Raw genomic sequence first — 20,894 nt, forward strand, 5'->3', positions numbered from 1 at the left:
TAGGTAATGGTCGCGACTTATCATTGAGTCATTCAGTTTGGGTATCAGTATATCTTATGTGATTTGTTCTATTTATTACATTATTAGTTTATTAATTTGTTCATTTACTTTAAATAATATATATTTTTAACTATCTTTATATTAATAAATATTATATACATTCCTAAGTTTATCTTATGAATATGATATTATTGTTTATATCAGAAGTATATTTGTTATTTATTGTTATTTATTAAATACTTGTTCCATACCTCTATTTATAATTATCATGAACTATTATCATATTTTTATCAATGATTATATAATATCATTTTGCAATATTAATATAATACAATTATATTAGTTAGTATATATATATATTATATTAGTTTTTATTTATTTATTTTATTATTGTTTATTATTAAATTCAATTGGAGGAAAATAAGGGACATGACAGAGGACCTAGGAGGATAGATCCTACCTCGAGCTTAATGCCATGAAAAAAGGAGCTTTAAAGAGGATCTATTAGGTTTTACCCAAACTCCACCTAGGAGAAATGATAGAAAAGGGAGGAAAGAAGAAGAAGCACAGGGAGATTGATGATCTCGCATTAAATAGGTGTTAAACCTTCATTAAATTGGAGTGCTTCCAATTTAAGATGTTGCACATCCTCATGTCGTCATATTCCCTCCTTAGGCTATCAGCTTTTGCCTTTTGGACATCCTTGTCCTTCCATGGACAATTTTCATTTTTCTCTGATTTCATTAGCAATTTCAACGTCTTCTACATCAGCATACTCAACATATGAGAGTGTACTTACCAGGGCATCCATGGTAGCAACATGGATCTCCTTCTCCTTTGTTTGCTATGCATCAAGTGGTGGTGCAAATTGGATGTATTTGGTTTCAACATGCTTTTAGTATGCATCTTCCAATGTTCTGAGATGTAACTTCCTCTTTCCACACCGTAGGCCATAGTTTTCCTTGGAAAACTTTGGTGCTTCCATTTTCATCAATTTGATCTTTTCCTCAAATTGTTAGACTTATCTTTAGAGGACTGTAGCTCTACTACCAATTATTGGTTCGCACAATAATGATTATATTGAGAGGGTGGGTGAATCAGCATACTATTGATAACTCCAAACTTTAACTTTTAAACTGTCTATTCTCATGCATGCCTTCAGTATAGCCAGTTAGAAGATAATTAACATATCATTCAAGACAGAATGATAGCATCACATAACAGATATTTACCTCGTGGAAACCCGATTAGGATGAAAACCACAAATGTGAGACAATGCTCAAGAAGCTTGCACCTTTCTAAAGTGTGTCAGGTCAAGAGCTTATCCTTGTTAGAAGATTACAAAGACAATGTCAAGTGTCACCCGATTAACGGGTTTAATAGAGACCTATTAAAGTCTATACCCAGTTAAAGGTAGCATGATTAAAGGACTTAAGGCAAAAATGATGGTGTCACCTTGTTATGGGACTTAATACAAAAGACTTGTTAGAGTCCACCCTCAATGGGATTTTCTATTGAGATTGTAAGAATACAAAATGGTTGACTATAAAAATAGCTACTTGAGTTAGCTTGATTTAGATATCCTTTATGCTCATGGACTGGTCTACAACTTACTCTACTCTTCATCAGCTCTACAACTCAAACTCAATCACTTCAGTGCTCGACTTCTCATGGCTTTAGAACTTTTATACTCTGTGTGTTTGGCTCATTGGCTCTTACTCAACACACTTGAATTTCACACTCTCTGACTTCACCTTTTCTTCCTCATCTTTCTTCTGAGATTGCAATCAGCCTAGCTTTATGGCATTCCAACTTCTTAATCTACAATCCTTTTTTTGAAAATGAAAGTCTATATACGTTTCTTTCTCATTTTGCTTCAAACCCTAATTTAAGAATTTGAAATGTTCATTTAGGATAACTCCAAATGTATTAGCACTGCTTGTTTAGAGAATGTGTTTTACACAGGGAGCGATCTCTTGTATTTATATTCAGAATAAGCCAAGAAGAGACATGTTCCTTCATGGGACATGCCTACTGACTATGATGTCATTAATATAATATCAATTATAATTTTATATTAATTTATCTATATATATATATATATATATATATATATATATATATATATATATATATTTTTTATTTTTATTTTTTTTAAATTTATTTATTACATCTCACATGGTATTAATTAAATATAATATCTTCAATAGTTTAGACTCGTAGGTTTATCTTATTGAAGCTACCAAAAACAATAACACTCCCTCTTAGCTAGGGAGGATAAACACATAAATTTGATATTACCTCAATGTAGTATCAAGGATGGCATGTTTAACAATATCTTTGATCAAAAGATACTCACCATAAAATATCATCTCATGATATCAAGAGTAGTGGCCTCAAAATATCAAGTCGCATGATATTCACCAAGTACTTTGAGCAATGGCCTTACATTATCAAGTCACATGATATTCACCAGATATCTAAGTAATGGCCTCCTAAATGTCGAGTTGCAAGATATTCACCAAGTACTCTGAGTAATGGCATCCTAAACAACAGTTGTGTGATATTCACCAAGTACTCTTAAGTAATGGCCTCCTAAAACATCAAGTTACATGGCATTCACCAAGTACCCAAAAATATTCATAAGGTATGTGCACACATATCCTCAATGATACTTACCATAGGAACATTCATAATCTGCTTAAGGAACTTAATCCACCATGCAAAATATAATCTATCATGATCTTCTTAGACATCATAAGATATCCATCATAATACAAGATTAAGTTATTATAAGATTACACCTTTCAATAACTTCTACAAATACAAGTGATAATCATTTGGAAGTCATCACTTCCTCAGGATGTACCCAGGGGGCAGGCCCGTTATAGTCATGCAGTCACACACATGGATTTTTAGACTCTCTCTGAATATCAATCTTTTGAGCTCCTCATCTAATGTTGCCTCTGATGAAGTGTCAAACTCCCTCTGAATCTGATATCAATCTCCCTTTTCCTGCAAGAACATCCCCCCAAAGACAAGAAAAAATCAAGGCAAATAGCTCTTATAGCACGTATAGAAATAAAAATAAGAGAGAGACTATAGTGAGTAGATAAATTAAATACTTAATAATAAATACTTATCTTTTAATGCCACTATGATGTCCCCAATAAGAACTATCAAATTCGCAATGTTCTAATGTTAGTTCTGATGTTCTCATCCCAATCCATAGTGACTTGTATTGAATAACCTCCAAGTTCTCATTTTGAAGCCTTACACAATCTCTCGAAGCCATATTGATATACTACACCCCACCTTGTTAGCAATCCTTTTTATCCTCCACGATGTAGGCTCATCCCTTTCTTATTCCATCTTAACCCCACCTTTATTACCTGTGGTGGGTCCACATTTATCCATGTGGAACATGGGCCATTATGTGACATAAGTATTTGTCACAATTTCCGTAATTGATTCCTTTGGCTACTCGAGCAAGATCGTAAAATCCTCTCCAAATATATTTATGTGGATCAAGTCGATCATGGTCCCTTTTAAATAAAAATTTTCTTATCTATATTTTTGCTACCCATATCACATGGCTTAAATTAGGCGTAGCTCCTTGTTTTCAATTTATTGTACTTAATTGCAACAAATATTCGACGCCTATCATTTCTTTGACCAATTGCATGTTTGCATTTTGGTTTGAACGTCACTAAATATTGTTTTATTTTAAAACTCTATTTTTTGTTCAATCAAGCGGGTTGTACAATATTGTTTTACCCTTTATAACGGGTCAAACCAATGAAAGGCCACCCTCTATTTTTATCTTTGCCCATTGGGCCTCACAATAATATATTAGCCCTTAGACAATGACTAGGATGGATGGCAAGATCCTGCTACTTCCTTAATTCATGGGTTCGATGATGATTTTGAGTTCTATTTGGTATTCTCCTTAATATCTATTTTCCCATGGTTTTTATTTTTTTGTGTTTCTTTTGTTATACATTGAATGGATTTTGGAGTTGGGTTCATTGCTGAACTCATTATTTTTATTTGATGTCTCTGACTCCCTGTGCTAAGTTAGCAGTCATCTTGAACTCCTGAGAAGATAGACGAGTCTCTATTCGTTGTGTTGCTCGAATCTCTTAATCTCCCAACTAAATATGCGCGGACTATGCAATAAAATGCTTCAATTCTTTATTGTATTCAAACTGCTCGGCCAAAATCAATTCTCTACATGGGAATGGATGTTTTGTCTATGCCAATTGGTTCCTAGGTCCTCTTTGCATTTGCAGCATTTCTCTGATACCATGTTAATTTAGGATCGTTGTATATGTATTAGCACTGTCGGCTAGAGTATGTGTTTCCCAAAGGCAGGGATTTCCTATATTTATATTGAGAATGAGCCAAGAAGAGACATGTCCCTTCATGGAACATGTTTATTCACTATTATGTAATTAATATAATGACAATCATAATTTTATATTAATTTCTCTCAATAATATATATATATATATATTAGATCTCACATGATTTTAATTAAATATAATATCTTCAATAGTTTAGACTCATAAGTTTATCCTACTGAAGCTACCAAAAACGGTAACACAAAATTTCAATTCTCTTGTCTTTGTTTGATGTGTACTTCTTTCTTTGTCATGCATCATTCTTGCAAGTTGTGGGTGTCAGATGTACATTCCATTAATATCCAGTTATGAGTTTCTTGTGACTCTAGTCTACTCGCTAAGAAGAATTCAAATTTGGGTTCTCCCACCTATCTTAATGTTGGAGGTCAATGTGACAACTTCCTCTGCATTCTCCAAGGTGTCAAATCAATTACACTTACCTGGTGATGTGTTCAGTCATAGGTTTCCTGCCTTTTCCCTTCAACAATTTCACTACCTTGATCTCACTAGTCGACCCTCTTGTCTTGTCTGGCAAGTCATCTCTAGTTCCTGTCTTCTTGTCTTGTCTTCTTCTCGATATTGTCTTACAATTAGCCTATTTAGTCTAAGTGTGATTGTGAAGATCACCTATCTTCACCTATCCTTCTTTCATCATACTCTAGTCCTATCCTTCTCTGACTGGGATGAACTCGTACCATGCCTTGTCTCACCAATTCCCTTTCTCATATCGGTTGACACTTCAATTCTTTGTTGACATCAATGAGAACACTCTATAACCTATCTCACCGGTAAGCTCCACTGATCTCATAACTTGACCATTTTGATAGTTATGCAAACACAAAGGGCACGTCTCCCTAGAGGGTTGACCTGGGATCAGAATTTTTAATTTCCAGTCTTTGGACTATGAAAATGACTAATGTCTTGGGTATTTCTCGAGGCTTGGAAGAAAAAGTTCTTAGGTGGAAATCCTAAGGTGAGAGGATTTCCAAGGTGGGCATCCTCTTGCCAAAGGATTTTCACCATGCATGATAAAAAAAGTCGTCCCAATTTCAATCACGTAGCATTAAAATTCCTTTCTCTCACAACTCTCCAATCCACCTATTTCATTTGTCTTTCATTTTGCATGAGGAAAATAAGGCTAAAGGGAAAGGAAGATATTCAAAGTTGGGAGGATAGGGGTGGAAATCCTAAGGAGAGAAGATTTCCATGGTGGGAATCATCTAGTCAGAGGACTTCCACCATGACTTGGCATCTCCTCTTTCACTTTAAATATATCATTAATTTGTAGACTTTACCCCACTTACCTTGCAATCACTCGAGTGAGTTGCTTTGCACTAATTTAGCCATCCCAAGGAGGTAGAGTCTTGGAGTTGGGGGAATTTCTAGGGTAGGAATCCTCTCAATCCTCTAGAGAGAGGATTTCCACCAAATTCACATAGCACTTCATTGCCTTACAACTTTCCAAAACTTCATTGTCATCTATCAATTTCACTTCAACTCAACATCCCTGATCTCTAACACTTGCTTGAATTCAATTTTGGTGCAAAGTGAAAAGGGGGAATTTTGGGTTTGTGAGGATTAAGGTGGTGGGAATCCTCTGATCAAAGATTTCCACCAACTTGATTTCCTTGCAATGTTATTACCAAAACTTGTTCCATTTCAACCTCTCCTCGATGATAAACCACTACATTTTTCCTTGTCGTTGAGACTCATGTCTTAGACCAGATTTGAGTGCCTTAGGGTGGTGGAATTTTGGGCTTCGGAGGATTGATGTGGTGGAAATCCTAAGGATAGAGGATTTCCACAATGGGAATCCTTTGGCCAAAGGATTTCCACCAAAAACGTTTTTGCCACTTGAGACTCCCAAAACTTGCAATTGTGCACCCTATATGCTATTCATTTACAAGTTGTCATGCCCTAACATGATTTTGGATCAATTTTGAGTTGTTAAGAAGGGAGAAAATCCTAATGAGAGAGGATTTCCATAGTGGATCTACCAAAAAGAATTTCAACAATAATCCTTAGGAAAATTATCATTTTCCCTTCTCTTCATCATTTGAACATTGTATCAATCAATTTATTGCCTTAGCCAAGGATCCCTCACAACCAAGTTTGCAACACATTCAGGTGAAATCTTGAGAGTTTGGGGAGAAATGATAGCTAGTGAAAATCTTGAAGTTTGAGGATTTCCACAGAAGAAATCCTTTGATCAAAAGTTTCCACCACTTTCCAAATTTGCTCACAATCCTTTTCCCATCTCCCAAGCATGTAATCCTTTTTCACTTAGACTAAAACTCTACCCCTCCACCATGACATAGGCTGCATAAATACCTCAAAAGGACATCAAAACCCTCACACAAAACCCCAAACAAGCATTACTTCCTAGCAGGCCAAAATTGCTCAAACTCATCCTTGGACTTGGAGACTTGAAAATGCTGCCAACTAAAACCACCTAAGAAAGTGATTTTTGCTGCTAAAGCAAAAACAGGGGGTCCCCATTTGCAATGGGGTGATGGTGTGCAAACCCCACAACAGGATCCTTCTATTTCCTTGTCAAATATTGGTTATATTTTGTGGGCTCACTCTCTCCTTCCATGCCTATGTTTTGGTTTCCATTTGTCTTTTACATATGTAGCACCACTTTTTTCCTTCATATTTTCCTTTATGGCAAATGTACCCTTATACCCAAGGTTCTTGGCATTTGAAGCATAAATTATTTTCCTTAAGCTCATATAGAGGTCTTGTGGACTCTTTCTTTCTTATGGAAAGATTTTGTATGCTCACTTGTAGTTTTGATATTTGTAGATGGTGTTTCTAGTCTCAAAGGTGTTTCAATGGCATCATCTAGGGTTGTTGGGTTAAAGGCACTTACCAATTCCCATAACAAATCTTTCAATTCTTCAACAAAAAGATATGTTAGCCTATCTTTTCATCAACCCCTAAAACTATGACTGCATTTCTTTGATATTTGGATATGTAATCATCCATTATCTCTTGCTGTTTTAACCGAGTTAGTTCTTTAAAAGTTTTTCTGAGGGTGTTTCAGGTCAAATCTTTTGATTAGTTTTTGTGAGAGTTCTCCATTGGAAATTACATTTGGGTGCTCTTGGGTGTGGATTCCATGGTGCCACAATTCATGGGCTAATCCTTTCAAATGTAGAATAGCAAATTGCCCTTTATCTTTTTCTCTCATTGGGGCTGAGGTAAAATAAGTGTTTAACTTTTGTAACCATGTATGGGCTGTTATTTATCAAACCTGTTGATGTGAGTTTAATTCCACTACAACATACAGAATCAAACACTTAATGTTTCAAGGAGAAACACCAAACCCTCAGTCCTCTCTTGATATAAGGTCATTTCTCATGCTAAGCTTGCAAAGTAAGATCATGAAATGACTTCAAGGTTCCTTCTTAATCATGGACCTCACTCAGTTTTATGATGTGATATGCTGGTTATCACAAAGGGACTTACGCTATTCATTTAATGGATATCAACTCTTCCACCTATAAAGATTTGCCTCTACAATGTCCAATGAAAATGTAATTTGATTTTGCAACTTTTTCCTTTTAAATTAAACTTAACTTCTAATACTACTTCTACATCTAACTAGGAATGGAAGGAATCATGGCTGGACTTAGACTCTACTAGGTGTAATCTCACCAACGGCTGCACCCACTTAGTGCAAGCTTCTAAGGAATACGCAAATGATTTTCACATCAATATCCCCTCTCCAATCCCATCATCTGGATGCAAACCAAAGATTGAACATCAATTGAAGTTAAGTGTTCATCGTCTTACCACACAAGGCACCCTTACCATCAGCAAGAGGCTAGTGGCCCGGATTTGTTCGAGTCAAATAAGTAAACATCCACAATAACTTCCACTCAACTAAACTACTCCAACATGAAAAGAAATCTACTCCAAATGAAAGATTGAGGAAACCATGCAATACTACAAAGCAATATTAAGTAATCCACCATGAAAACCAACAATGAATTATCTATTACTTTGAAAAGTATTATAGCAACAACTTCATCAAGTCTCTCCCTTGGCTAGCCTATCCTACTCTAGCCTTCTAATCTCTAGCTAATCTCTGAAGCTCATTCAAGCTAACCCACTACAAATGAGAAGGCCTTGGTCTTTCATAGTAGTTCTATTACAACGAAGGGCCAAGATCGAATCAAAGATCAATGGCCAAGATTTCTTCCCACAAACCCCAATTAAGGCTACCAATTACACAAAGGCACCAATTTATGGCCCAATAAGAAAATTACAATGATTTTGATAGACAATGAGAAAATAGAACACTTGGCACGATTTGATTAATTGTGCTTGAAACTGAAATTTTCTAATTGGAGGAGGCAAACAATTACCACCTCATCATCCTTATTCTGTGCTTGGAGTCTTGGCTTGCATAGTATCCCCAACATTTGTGATTTTCTCCATCCTTCGAAATTTCCTTTTGGAATCGACTTGAATTATTTGCATCTTTGTGAACCCATGAGCTTGATTTTTCTTGATTCTGCCTTGAGTTTGTGGGTTGATAGCTTAATCATGAATCCTTCCTTCTCACTTGAGTCCTCAGGCTTGAGCCATCTCCTTGCAGTATCCACTTGAAGTTTCAAGGCCTTGATCATCACCTTATCCTCTAGCCTCTCCTTCCTGTAGGTGTGACGATGGAGGGTATGTGCACTAATAACACTATGATTTTCCAAGACTTTCCAAGAATGAATCTCCATCCATCATTCTCCCTCTTAAATTCACCTGGAAAAACAAAGGAGAAAGCATTAGGTTTGTGAAAAAAAAATTGAAAAGTAAAATCACATCAATAAACAATATTCATCCCATTTTGCATTTAAATTCAATTCTCTTGCAACTCTACACATTCATTTGGTCTTGATGTAATTCAGATTTCCCTTTTAGATCATCCAAAATTAGGAATCTTAGAGGTAATAACAGCCAGATTTTTAGATTTAATTACAAAAATAAAATCACTACCCTTGGAGCTAAGGTCACCTTAACATCATCAATCTCAAATTTCCACTCTTAGGAGGCAAAATATTTCCCGTTGAACAATTTTGGTGCTTGGTAGTAGATGGGAAGGGACAAGGGAAATTTCGAAAGATTTGAAATTTCCACCAAGGGGGAGATTTCAAAAGATCCAAAATTTCCACCAAGACTTGGTGTTCTCACAAACTTTGTCCCCTTTTCCAACATAGAAACCCATCTCTCCCTAACCAAATGTTTCACTTTCGTCTTGGACTTGGGCCACAAAAATTCCCCCAACTGGCGTCAAAATGGTTGCACAAACCCCAGATTAAAATTTGCTTCCCAACGAGCCAAAATTGCCCAAACTTACCTCGGACTCAAAGACTTGCAAAAAAAAATGTTGCCAACCAAAACAGCCTAAGACAACTACTACTAGCTAAAGAAAAAAGAGGGGGTCCCCATTTCCAATGAGGCAATGGTGTGAAAACCACACAACAAGACCCATCAAACTTTTTGAAGAGTTATTTTATTTACTTCATGTCCCAAGTCCTTAATTGGATGCCTCCTATCTTTCTTGGGTTCTTCATGTCACTTTGCTTCACAAAATTCCCTAAATGATATAGTTTGTGTCAACTTTTGGTATAAATTTGTGTAGCTATAGTCATTTCCTCTGTGTTGTTAGTGGGTGGATTTATTTCTTTTTCCTCCCTTGGTATATCATCTTTAGGTAGGAAAGAGGATTTTGATATACTAGACAGAGAGGATCCATTATTATGTTCTGCATGATCTTAAAGTTATCAATCAAATTTCCCATGCTTTGTAAGGCTTGTAAAATTACTTGGGTTGTTCTTTCATTTGGGTCCATTAATGCTTTAATGGTCATCTTCGCGAATGTCTAAAATCATTTTCCCTTGGTCCACCCATGTTATTGTTTTGAGCGGAATTAGAATTTGATGCCAGTTTTATTCTTTCCCTTTTGAAGGCTCTTTGTAGCCTTTGGCTTTATTACATTAACTTACCTCTCACATGATGGCAAGATTAAAGCTCTAATACCAATTGTAATGTCCCCTCTTAGGAGGTTGCCAATTTCCAATGATTAATATATATCACTATGCATTTATATGTGATTAAACAATCAAACAATTAAGGATTCATAATATATTTGGCAATTTATAAACTTATGCCCCAGTTACTTAGTTCCCTTCTATCATCAACCCTAAGGAGGATGGAGATTTACTTGTCATAGGGCACTTGACACCAATCTACAATTAAACTCCCATAAGGCTTTAGGACCTTGTCCAAGTCACCTACCTTGTGAGGATTTACTTTGCCTATCCCTATACAACACCAACCTTTCCTCTAAAGGGGCAATGGCAAGTGATTAAGGAATGGCTAGGACTGCACTAACTTGCAATACTTTATGATTAGATACAAATATATATATAAAATATACTTCTTGTTCCTAATTTTAATATTATAAATAGATATTGAAGTTACAGTATATATATGAGACCATATATTGGTCTCTTATTCTTAGATGTAATATTATATTAATCATATTGGTGCACAAATGTGTTACTAAACAACTTGTTGTTTCACCTTGTTGCCAGTTGGTAAAAATGAACTTATTGATCTAATTAATACAATCCATAACCCCAGATCCAATGATCCACATTCAATTATTTGGGAATATGTCTAAAGATTGTAATGACAAGTTATATAGCAAGGGACATGGCTTGTGCCTGTCTAGAATTGCCTTGTGATTGTAACTTTAACACAGGTTACTCAAGTGGCAGGACGAGATGGTGTACACATGCCTCATTCCATGCAGGGTAGGGTCTTTCTCAGTAGAGAATGAGTGGAAATTACACTAGGTCCGTAGTTGAGAGGTTGAACCTTTGTCAATGCTTTTCCTCTTCTCCAAATGCCTATACTTGCACAGCATAGACCAGTTTCTACTTCTCTTTATGGTGCAATCTAAACCTTGTTAATATTCCATTATTTTCTTTCAGTTGCATCTTTATCTCAATTTCACCATCAGCTTTATATTCTATGTAGTTACTTTCCTGTTTATATGAAATGGTAGTTAAGATTCTGCAGTTAGATAATATTTTACATTTCATGTGTAATGTAGATGGTTAGTTAATCTATCATGTTGAAATTGTTCTTCCTAGTACATCAAAAGGGTAGTTTAAATCTTTCAGCTGGCGGTTTAATTCTTTTCATGAGAATGCAGTTATGAATTGGCAGTTATCAGTTATTTTCCATTAATTCCTCTTTTTGTGAAAGGTAATTTGTTTCTTCTCATCAATAAAAAGAAAGAATATCTTAAGGTTTTTGGTCCTTAAAACTTTTAGTTACTACAGAAAGATATGGATGGACAAGAAAGAGTAGGCACTGAACAACTACATGATCAATACCAACAATTCCAAAAGCAGAGGGATAAAACCAAGATCCGATTCCACCAGTTGGGGGAGTTTGCTAATTAGTTGGCTCAAATGACTAGTTTCCTACAAGAGACCCAACACTTCTTACATAACATTCAACTAACTACACTCATGGTAGTAGAAAAGCAAGTGGAGCAACTCCAAAACTCACATGAACAAGCTTCAGTAGGTGACAAAAGGATGACAAGTTCGATGCCCTTCAAGATATCCACGAAGACATTCTTCTGACATGACAAGGTTAACTTGAGGACAAGTCAAACTTTTGAAGAAGGGATGGTGTTGGTGGGAAATAAGCAACAAATAGACATCCAAAGACCTTGTCGCATCTTACTGCATCAAGTTGATGGAGCATTGGATTTGGAGCACAGAATATAAGTTTAGGACTAATTGTAAAGTTAAGTGTACTGGGAGATACATTCACAGTATTCAGTGGAATATAGAGTAGAAATATATAGAAGTCGGATAGTAAGAAATAAGGAATGTGTATATGAATGCATGGAGCTATAAGGATATGTATTATGTATTGAATATAAATGAATACGTATACTTTTGAATCATAATATGATATGGTGTGCATGTTCTTCTTATTCTTATTTTGTCTGGATAAAATTCCTTGTTTCCTCAGTAGGAGTGAGTCTGGGTTATAATGACTACCATTATTAGCACCTTCAATTTCTAAAATTTCTAGACCCATCATATTCCTTATCTTTCAAATTAAGCAGAAGAAAAAACTATTACCTTAAATGAGTCATTTTTCTCAGTTAGACTTATTATTGCAAGAATTTTTAGAGTGACTTTCCGATATAGCTGGTCTCCACTTGTATATGTTTGTTCCCATCATGACGCAGCAACAATAAGATACAATAAAAGGACTAGTCTGAACTCTTAGTTGATCTCAAACTTGACCTTAAATTTCTCACTTGAGTCTATGAACCTTTCATCCAACCCAATGTGGACGATAAGTTTGCAAACCAAGCCTTCTTACAACTTCAAACAGAATCAAATTAAATTGTGAACTAAAATGGGCAAGTATTCCAACCTTGTCTTTCTTGATTTGCATTGTACATATATAAAGGCTGCTCATCAACAAGCATTACACCATCCTTCCTCCCTTACACTTACTGGATCATAATAAACACATTATCTCCTTTAATGGATGCAAAATGCAAACTATTCATATTCACTCTTCCATAATTGTATAAAGCATATACACTCATATATTTTGCCTTTAAATTCAAGTTTATGATATCTCTTAATGTGAGTTGATGCCTTCTTATTTTTTTCCTTAATCTCGGAAAGATTTGGAAATGCTAGATTCTTCTACTGTTCATGCCTCCATTTTGACTTTTCTTTTTCATGCTCTTAAAAACCTCACATTGCTAACACACCCCAACATGTATGGAAACTCTATTAGGTTAAGGTTTCAGATTATCTATGAAAGATAACGGGCGAAAAATTTGTGAAGATATAAAAAATTTCTTCTTATGCTATAATTATTGCAGATTAAGTGTTTTCAAACAGTAACCAATGATGGGTACACACCAGAAAAGAGATGTAGAAGGTGGAGGGGGGAGAGAGCAATTCAAATCATTTGAACCTGCCTACATGATTTGTCAATGACATCTGAGTGCGTATGTCGATTATTTGCTTTTCTGATCTTTTGGAAAAGTGAAGTTGTCACAAGACTGGTACTGGAACATCTATTTTTTGAAAAAAGAAGACAGGTACATGGAGACACCATAATAAAAGATAACAAATAACATTTAAAAAAAATATAAATATAAAACATAAAAAATATTAGAAATTTAATATAATAATTTATTATATTTAACATATATAAATATAATGTATTATATATATATATATATATATATATATATATATATATATATATATGATTGAACGCAGATAAAATATATATATATTTATGATTGAAGACCTTTTATTCAAGGAAGTTATCAAGAAGGTGCTATAGACTCATTGCCAGCCATGCTAGTGACAGAGATTTGACCGGCATTTTTATCTCCATGATCATTCTGGTCGTAGGCAGGAAAATGATTAGCAAAATCATGGCAAATAGTTATCCCAGACCATATCTTGTTCAGAAGAGTAAGGCCATTCCAACTATATCCATCTTCAACAAAATGTTTTAAAAGGCCTCTTTTTACGATTTGTTGACTGCAAGAAAGCACTGAAGGATAAAAGACAATCAAGATCTACAGGGAATGCCTAAATTAAGTAGCCATTATGATAATTGTATATTCATGCAACAACTTACTCTCTATATAAATGTCAAGTGGGACACGCTAAACAAGTGACTCGTGTCAAGTCCAAACCCTCAAAATTGATATCATGTGGTGTCGCATCAGCTGTAAATGCAAAAAGTGATCGCAAACTATGTTCATTCCTTTTCCCGACTTGGTTTTTGCTCTTCTGGGCATTTATTTTTTAGGGTTTTGTATTCTTGTTTATTAGGTGGAAACAGGAAGAGACAGTGGCAGGATGTTTTTTGCAAGCAAGGACGCCTCTGCCCACATATCTGGTAGCGAAAACATGTCTCCAGGGATCAGAGAAGCGTCTCCCTGCAACCATATAGAAGTCAAATTTTTGGAAGTTATTTCTGGTTGTTGAATTTTTTATTGAGGCCTGTCCAGATTGATAAGAATTTTTTTTTCTCCTGGTAAATCTTGGTAACATCATGAGCTGCATTCAACCATATGTAGTAGATTATGCTTGGAGTATTCCTTATTTAGATTTTCACTTACAGTAGTTGAAAATTTAATGGACAAGGTCCAATTTGGCATGCTTAACCATAGTATGCACAATAGTTTTGGGGTCGGATTTTAAGTTGTTTGCAGTACCTCTTCAAGATTTGTATTTGGTATGGTGCTTGAAATAAGAACTATACAAAAATAGTTGTCCTATTTAACGGAGTCAATTTTGGTTGGAAGGAAAATTAACTTCCCACCAGACCTTTTTTGGGGGGGGGGGGATATACAAAATACTGGCAGTACAAAGGTTGCAAAAATAATAGTATATCCTACAAAGACTGATCCTCTCTGGCCAAAATCACGTTGTGTCTTGTAAAGATTGTTCTTTTCTCGAGACATTTTTCCTGGTTGGAGGAAAATCGTGGCATATGTAATGGTTGGTTCTTTTCCTGTTAAGTGTATTTCATAGTTCGCTATATTTCTGATGTGAATCCACCAACTAGAATATCATTTGTGCATTTTATGAGACCTTTGAGTGCATATAGTAAAAATTTCATTTTTGGGTTTTGTGCTTTCAATTAACAGATAGTTAACAGATAGTGTAGACCGCAGTTACTTAAGATCTAATTCAATTTACATTTTTTCACAAACAGAATGAAAGGCGGAATAGTCAATTTCTTATTTTAGAAGGTGTAATTTTTGACCATGCCTCTGAATTTTCGTTTTGCTTGATGGTATATATTAAAAGGTTATTTCAGAGACTTCAGGCTTTACCTAAGAAGAATTTTCATTAATTTTTATTATGGTTAAATTAGAACTTTTTTGTTTGAGAAACAAGGAACAATTGTGAATGTTGTCTCTTGTCTACCGAGTAGATAAGAAACATTTGATTATATATAGAAGATGAATGGAAATAAGGGCCAATTGACACAAGAAAACTAGCAGAAATCATTACAAAAATCCGTTCGAACTGTATTCATTTAGACACCTTTTAATATAATACTATCTACATTCACATCATAATATGAAAATATTCATTGTTTATAATGATACGAATGTGATCGTTCCATACACCTTCCTGTACTGTTTTAAAAATTCCAACATACATTTTTCAAACGTCCATGTTGAAACATACATTGTACCTCCTAAAGATTCAATTGCCGGTACATAGGAAATATATGCATATATTAACTGGATCCTAAAATCTTCATTTTTGAAACTAAAGTAGCAAACAGAATAGAAGCCCTAGGTATCAAATCACCTTAAGAATAAATGAAAAAGGAAAAGCTTTACCTTTTTGGGAGCCCACGAGGCGTAGCACATCCTTGGCGACAGAAGTAATCTCAGGACCGATACCATCACCAGGAAGTAGGGTTATTTTGTACGTTTTCGAAGCAACTGCGCATCGAATCTTGTTCGACTTCGAAAAGCAAGTGGTACGATGAAATCTTGGGCATAAGACAGACGAAATGCACTCCATATTACTACTGGAAATCAAAGAGAATGCCTATAATAGCTTAAAATTTGTCAGCTATTTTCCACGGGACTGTGTAAATGAACTCCAAGCCCTGTGGAATGCACCTCAAGCTCTATGGAATGAATCTGCACCTTCCAAGTCCTGAAATTTATTAGAGAACATTGTATTTTACGATAACAATGTGTGAAAATTTGGGGATGCTCTTAGTATAGCTACAACTGAATGGGAGTTACCATAATACCTAGTTTACAGTTGCGCAACGATGGAGATAAAATACGTGATCCGTATAACGCTCTATAAATTTCCCGAGGAAAATGTCTATTCTTGTTTCCTGTTGTCTCTATTAAAACAGTTTGAATCTTGTATTCAAAACTCGGCTACTGATTGGACAACAATATCAGTGAGTGGAAATTCTTACTAACGTTCCAATTCGATGACCGTGTGGCCGTATTTATGCATTTTGTTAAAATAAAAAATAAATTTAAAAAAAAGGTATTTAAATGAAAGGAAAGATTGTTCAGAATCTTATACGATCGTATATTATTTAACTTTTTAAAATAAAATATAAAAGATTTTTTTTTTTTAATGTTTAGGAAAAGAAATTGAATGTCAAAATTAAGTTATATTATTTGAAAAATAGAATGAGATTATAGAAAATTTAAAATATGTGTTAGAAATTATGTGTCTATCAAAAATATGCATTTTAGGAGGATGTCTAATATTTATTTAGATTTTTTATTAAAACAATTTTAATATCACTTTTTAGATATGATCGGTGGGAGAACTTTATCGTGTACTTCCTTAGTATAATTTGGGTTTAGTATTGGCATCCCTTCATCTTATTTGTATTTTACTAATATAACTTGAGTTGTATTATGTTTGAGAGTTGTGTTTGAAAGCCCCTCTTTCTCCTGTATGCAATGATTTAGGGGGAACATGTTTAAGCAATGAGTTCATCTCATTTAGTTTACATTGTTAAATTCATTGATGTTATTTTCCATCTAAACAGTATATATGTGTGTATGTGGACGAGAACATTAAGAAAAGCCTAATCAAGAAAGTTATTTCACATAAATGATTAAGGAGAAGCATTAATTTATTATGGATGTTGTAACAATATGTGAACTATAGAGTTTACATCATGTTATAATTCAATACTAATCTATTGCAAATATTATGAACTCGGGCATCTATCCAACATAATTACAACTTTAATTTGGCAATGTCCCTATGATTACCAAAGAATAAATGGCTCCATTCTTAACAGTAATGTTGTCAAAGCTTTATTACCATTTTTTCCAATTCTTCTTATTCTAACTCTAACTCTAATATGTGCAGATTTATTGGGGTGGTTCTTAACCTAGTGCACAAATTCATTAAAGTTGAATAATTTACTAGAGAAAATTAAACCTAGTTGTGACCTAGATGAAGTTATTGTGGTAGTGCTTAGCCCAATGCATAAAGACTTATCAAAGAAATGTTTAGTCTAGTTCTTGAATTCATGACATACATGAAGCACGTATGTAAACTTCCATTACCAATTGAAACGTTATTCTCCTTAAGGTATGGGCTTGATCTTTGATCCTACCATTGTTAGAGAATTATTTGGAACTCACCTTTTCTTGAATATTCTTTGTTGTCTCTCTTTCCAATTTTACCTATGCTAACTCCAAGCCAATCAGTTTCTCCTTACCTCTCAAATTACATAGTTGGAGGAAGGATGCTATAAAATAACTCCAACAATACAAATGAATCATCATTTATATCTTGGTGGAATAATAAGAACATGTACTCTCTTAAATTGGAAGCACTTCAATTTAATGATGGTTTATCACCCACTTAATGTGATTTCATCATAAATTTGGAAATTGTTTTGTAATCAGACACTGCTAAGTAGGGACATAATGTGACCCTTTCAGGTTAACCCTACTCCTCCAGATCAACCCTACCGATCCAGATCAACCCTGATAGAGAGCCTAAAGATTTTTGGGTTTTGCATATTCTATTGTTACAGGTTTAGAACCTGCATTCCAACAAGTTCTGATATCATTTGATAGATCATTTATAGGTTTGTATTTTGTAAGGTGTGTCTTCTCTCCTTTGTTTCAATATACATATTCATTCTTATATATTTTATCTTTTTACTGCATATCTACCTTGATAATGTTGATTTGTGGTTATTGATCAGGAAAGTATTGTACACATTTCATAACCCATAAATTTTTTTTGGGTTAACTCATCAAAAATCTTTGAGTTAACTCATCGACCATGTCCCAAGGTTAACTCGTCAAGCATGTTTAGGGTTAATTTGTTAAGCTAACATAAGTTACATAATATTGGCTTAGGGTTAGGGTTTTCTAAGGTGAATATTTAGCCTCTTGCAGTGGTATTGAGCTATAAGGGAGATTGAAGATTGTAACAAGTTGAAGCTAATAGACAACAATATTGGCTTCGTTGTTTGGTGGATGTAGCCCAAGGATTGGGTGAACCATGTTAAATCTTTGTGTTTTCTATTCATTTATGTGTTCTTTATTCCTTTATGATATTGGTTATATTTGTATGTAACTATTATCTTTTTGTTTATATAATCCTAACAAATGGTATCAGAGCAAGGTTTTTTAATCATCATCTATAGGAAAGTCTCACAGTTGAGTGAGAGTTTCACATTTGAGTGGAAGCACTGATAGATGAGGGTAAGATGAAGGTTGAGAAGTTTAATGGGAAAAACTTTCAGTTATGGAAAATGCAAATGGAGGACTATCTTTATCAGAAGGATTTGTGGTGACCAGTGGGAGGAATTCCAAGAAAGACAAAAATATGACAAATGAGAACTGAAATATTTTGGATAGAAAGGCACTTGGAAGTATTCAATTATTCCTAGCACAATCAATGGTATTTAATATTACGAAAGTGAAGACAGCTAAAAAGTTGATGGAAACCCTACCAAAGTTGTATGAAAAGCCTTCCACTTCAAATAAGGTATTACTCATTATGTGTTGTTTGATATGAAAATAGTAGAAGGTGGTTTTTTTGTTGATCATTTGAATGAGTTTATCACAGTTACCAATCAGTTATCTTCTATAAATGTCAATTTTGGTGAATAAATTAGGATTGTCTTGATTTTTTGTTCTTAGCCTAAAAGTTGGAATGACTTGGTAATGGTTGTGAGTGACTTTGTCTCTAGTTCTAATACCTTAAAGTTTGATGATGTTTTTGGTGTTTTTCAGAGTGGGAAACTTGTGAGAAAAGAGGTGGTGGATCTACATCAAGAAGTGTCTTAAATACACAAAGCATAGGCAAAATAAATGAGAGAGGAAACAATTATAGAAATCATAAAAAATTAAGAGGAAAAGAGGTCTCAATCTAGAGGACTAAGATATTGTTGGTACTATGAGAAACTAGGTCATAACAAGAAAGATTGTTGCTCTTGAAAGAATAATGGAGACAAACAAGTAGGAAATAAAGAGGCAAATATGGTACGTGATAAACCTGAAGAGGATGCTTTGCTTCTTTCCTTCGAAAATGTTGATGATTCATTGGTTTTAGATTCATGGGCTTCATTTCATGCTACACCCCATAGAAGTTATTTTCTTGATTATGTCCAACGGGATTTTAGGCTAGTTCATTTGGGAGATAATGAACCCTGTCATATTTTTGGAAATGAAAGAATTAAGATTAAGTTGCAGAATGGGAATCATTGGCTACTACTAGAGGTAAGACATGTTCCAAGGCTGAGTGGACATTTAATTTTAGCAGGGCAACTAGGTGATGGGGGTTGCACAATTACTTTTAGTGATAAAAATTGGAAGGTTTTAAATGGTTCCTTAATAGTAGAAAAAGGTGTAAAAATGGGTGCCTTATATCTTTGTACATGTCATACTATTCCTTCTACTTTAATTGTTTCAAAAAAAATTAGTGCTCAAGAACAGTTGTTGCAATTGAGCAAGAAGAAGATCAAACAATTGTTGTAAATTTTGAAACAACACTATGACACAATAGACTGTTAGGATAAACCACAGACAGAAATTAAAAAAAAACTACATGCAAATATAACCAATAACAGAAAAAATAATAGAACACACAAAAATGAACACAAGGCACCAAGATTTAACGTGGTTCACCTAATCCCTGGGCTACGTCCACCAAATAGCAAGTCTGATCTTATTACAATCCAGTGATTACAACCTGATTACAATCTGTAATCCCTTACAGCTCAATACCGCCACAAGAACCAATTTCGCATCACAAAATTATGAAAAATACCCAACCCTAAGCCCTTTTATACAAGTATTAAACCGCTTTAGGGTTATAACATGTCGGCCATATGTCGGCCATAATATCCCAATCTAACAATCTCCCACTTGGGGACTAATCAGGCTCCACACTAAACAACAATCTCCCACTTGGAGACTGATCCTATAGCAATACAACTACCACATGGGGCTCCCACTGGATCAAACCACCCTGGACTCTGCTGTTCTTTTATTCACATTTAGTCTAAAAGACCAACTGAAGCTAAAGAGGAGTTCAGCTTCTCCCTTGTTACAACCTTTGTCAACATATCTGTTGGATTGTCATTGGTAGGTATCTTCTCCAGCTTTAACTGTCCATCCTCCAAAACTGACCGAATGAAATGGTACCGCAACTGTATGTGTTTGGTCTTAGAATGCAGAGCGGAATTCTTAGCAAGATGAATGGCACTTTGACTATATGTAAACAAATAATTATCCTTCTGAGGATGTCCCAATTCTTCCAAGAAGAACTGAAGCCATATCATCTCCTTGGTTGCCTCTGTAGCAGCAACATACTCTGCCTTTGTAGTGGATAAAGCATTAATCTTCTGTAACCTAGAAACCTAGCTCACGGC

At 34.7% G+C, this 20,894-nt stretch overlaps 1 protein-coding gene across 3 annotated transcripts in view; it reads right to left on the reverse strand.

The window, feature by feature from the left end:
- The window catches only part of LOC149547820 (3-isopropylmalate dehydrogenase 2, chloroplastic-like), a 146,828-nt gene extending 130,303 nt beyond the window's left edge, over positions 1 to 16,525 (reverse strand). Inside the window, exons 1-2 of one of the 3 annotated variants that reach the window (XM_089791860.1) lie at positions 16,269 to 16,525; positions 15,844 to 16,158 (exon numbers count right to left, since the gene is read on the reverse strand). In XM_089791860.1, coding sequence (XP_089647986.1) covers positions 15,844 to 16,030 — 187 coding nt within the window. In that variant the 5' untranslated portion in view covers positions 16,031 to 16,158; positions 16,269 to 16,525. Of the gene's footprint in view, positions 1 to 15,843; positions 16,169 to 16,268 lie in introns of all 3 variants that reach the window. The other 2 variants (XM_089791857.1, XM_089791858.1) reach the window with 2 other exon arrangements.
- Positions 16,526 to 20,894: the final 4,369 nt, after the last annotated feature.

Source organism: Cupressus sempervirens, chromosome 7 (assembly GCF_028749045.1).
Source record: "Cupressus sempervirens isolate cs-2001-9-10 chromosome 7, ASM2874904v1, whole genome shotgun sequence".
Lineage (NCBI taxonomy): Eukaryota > Viridiplantae > Streptophyta > Pinopsida > Cupressales > Cupressaceae > Cupressus > Cupressus sempervirens.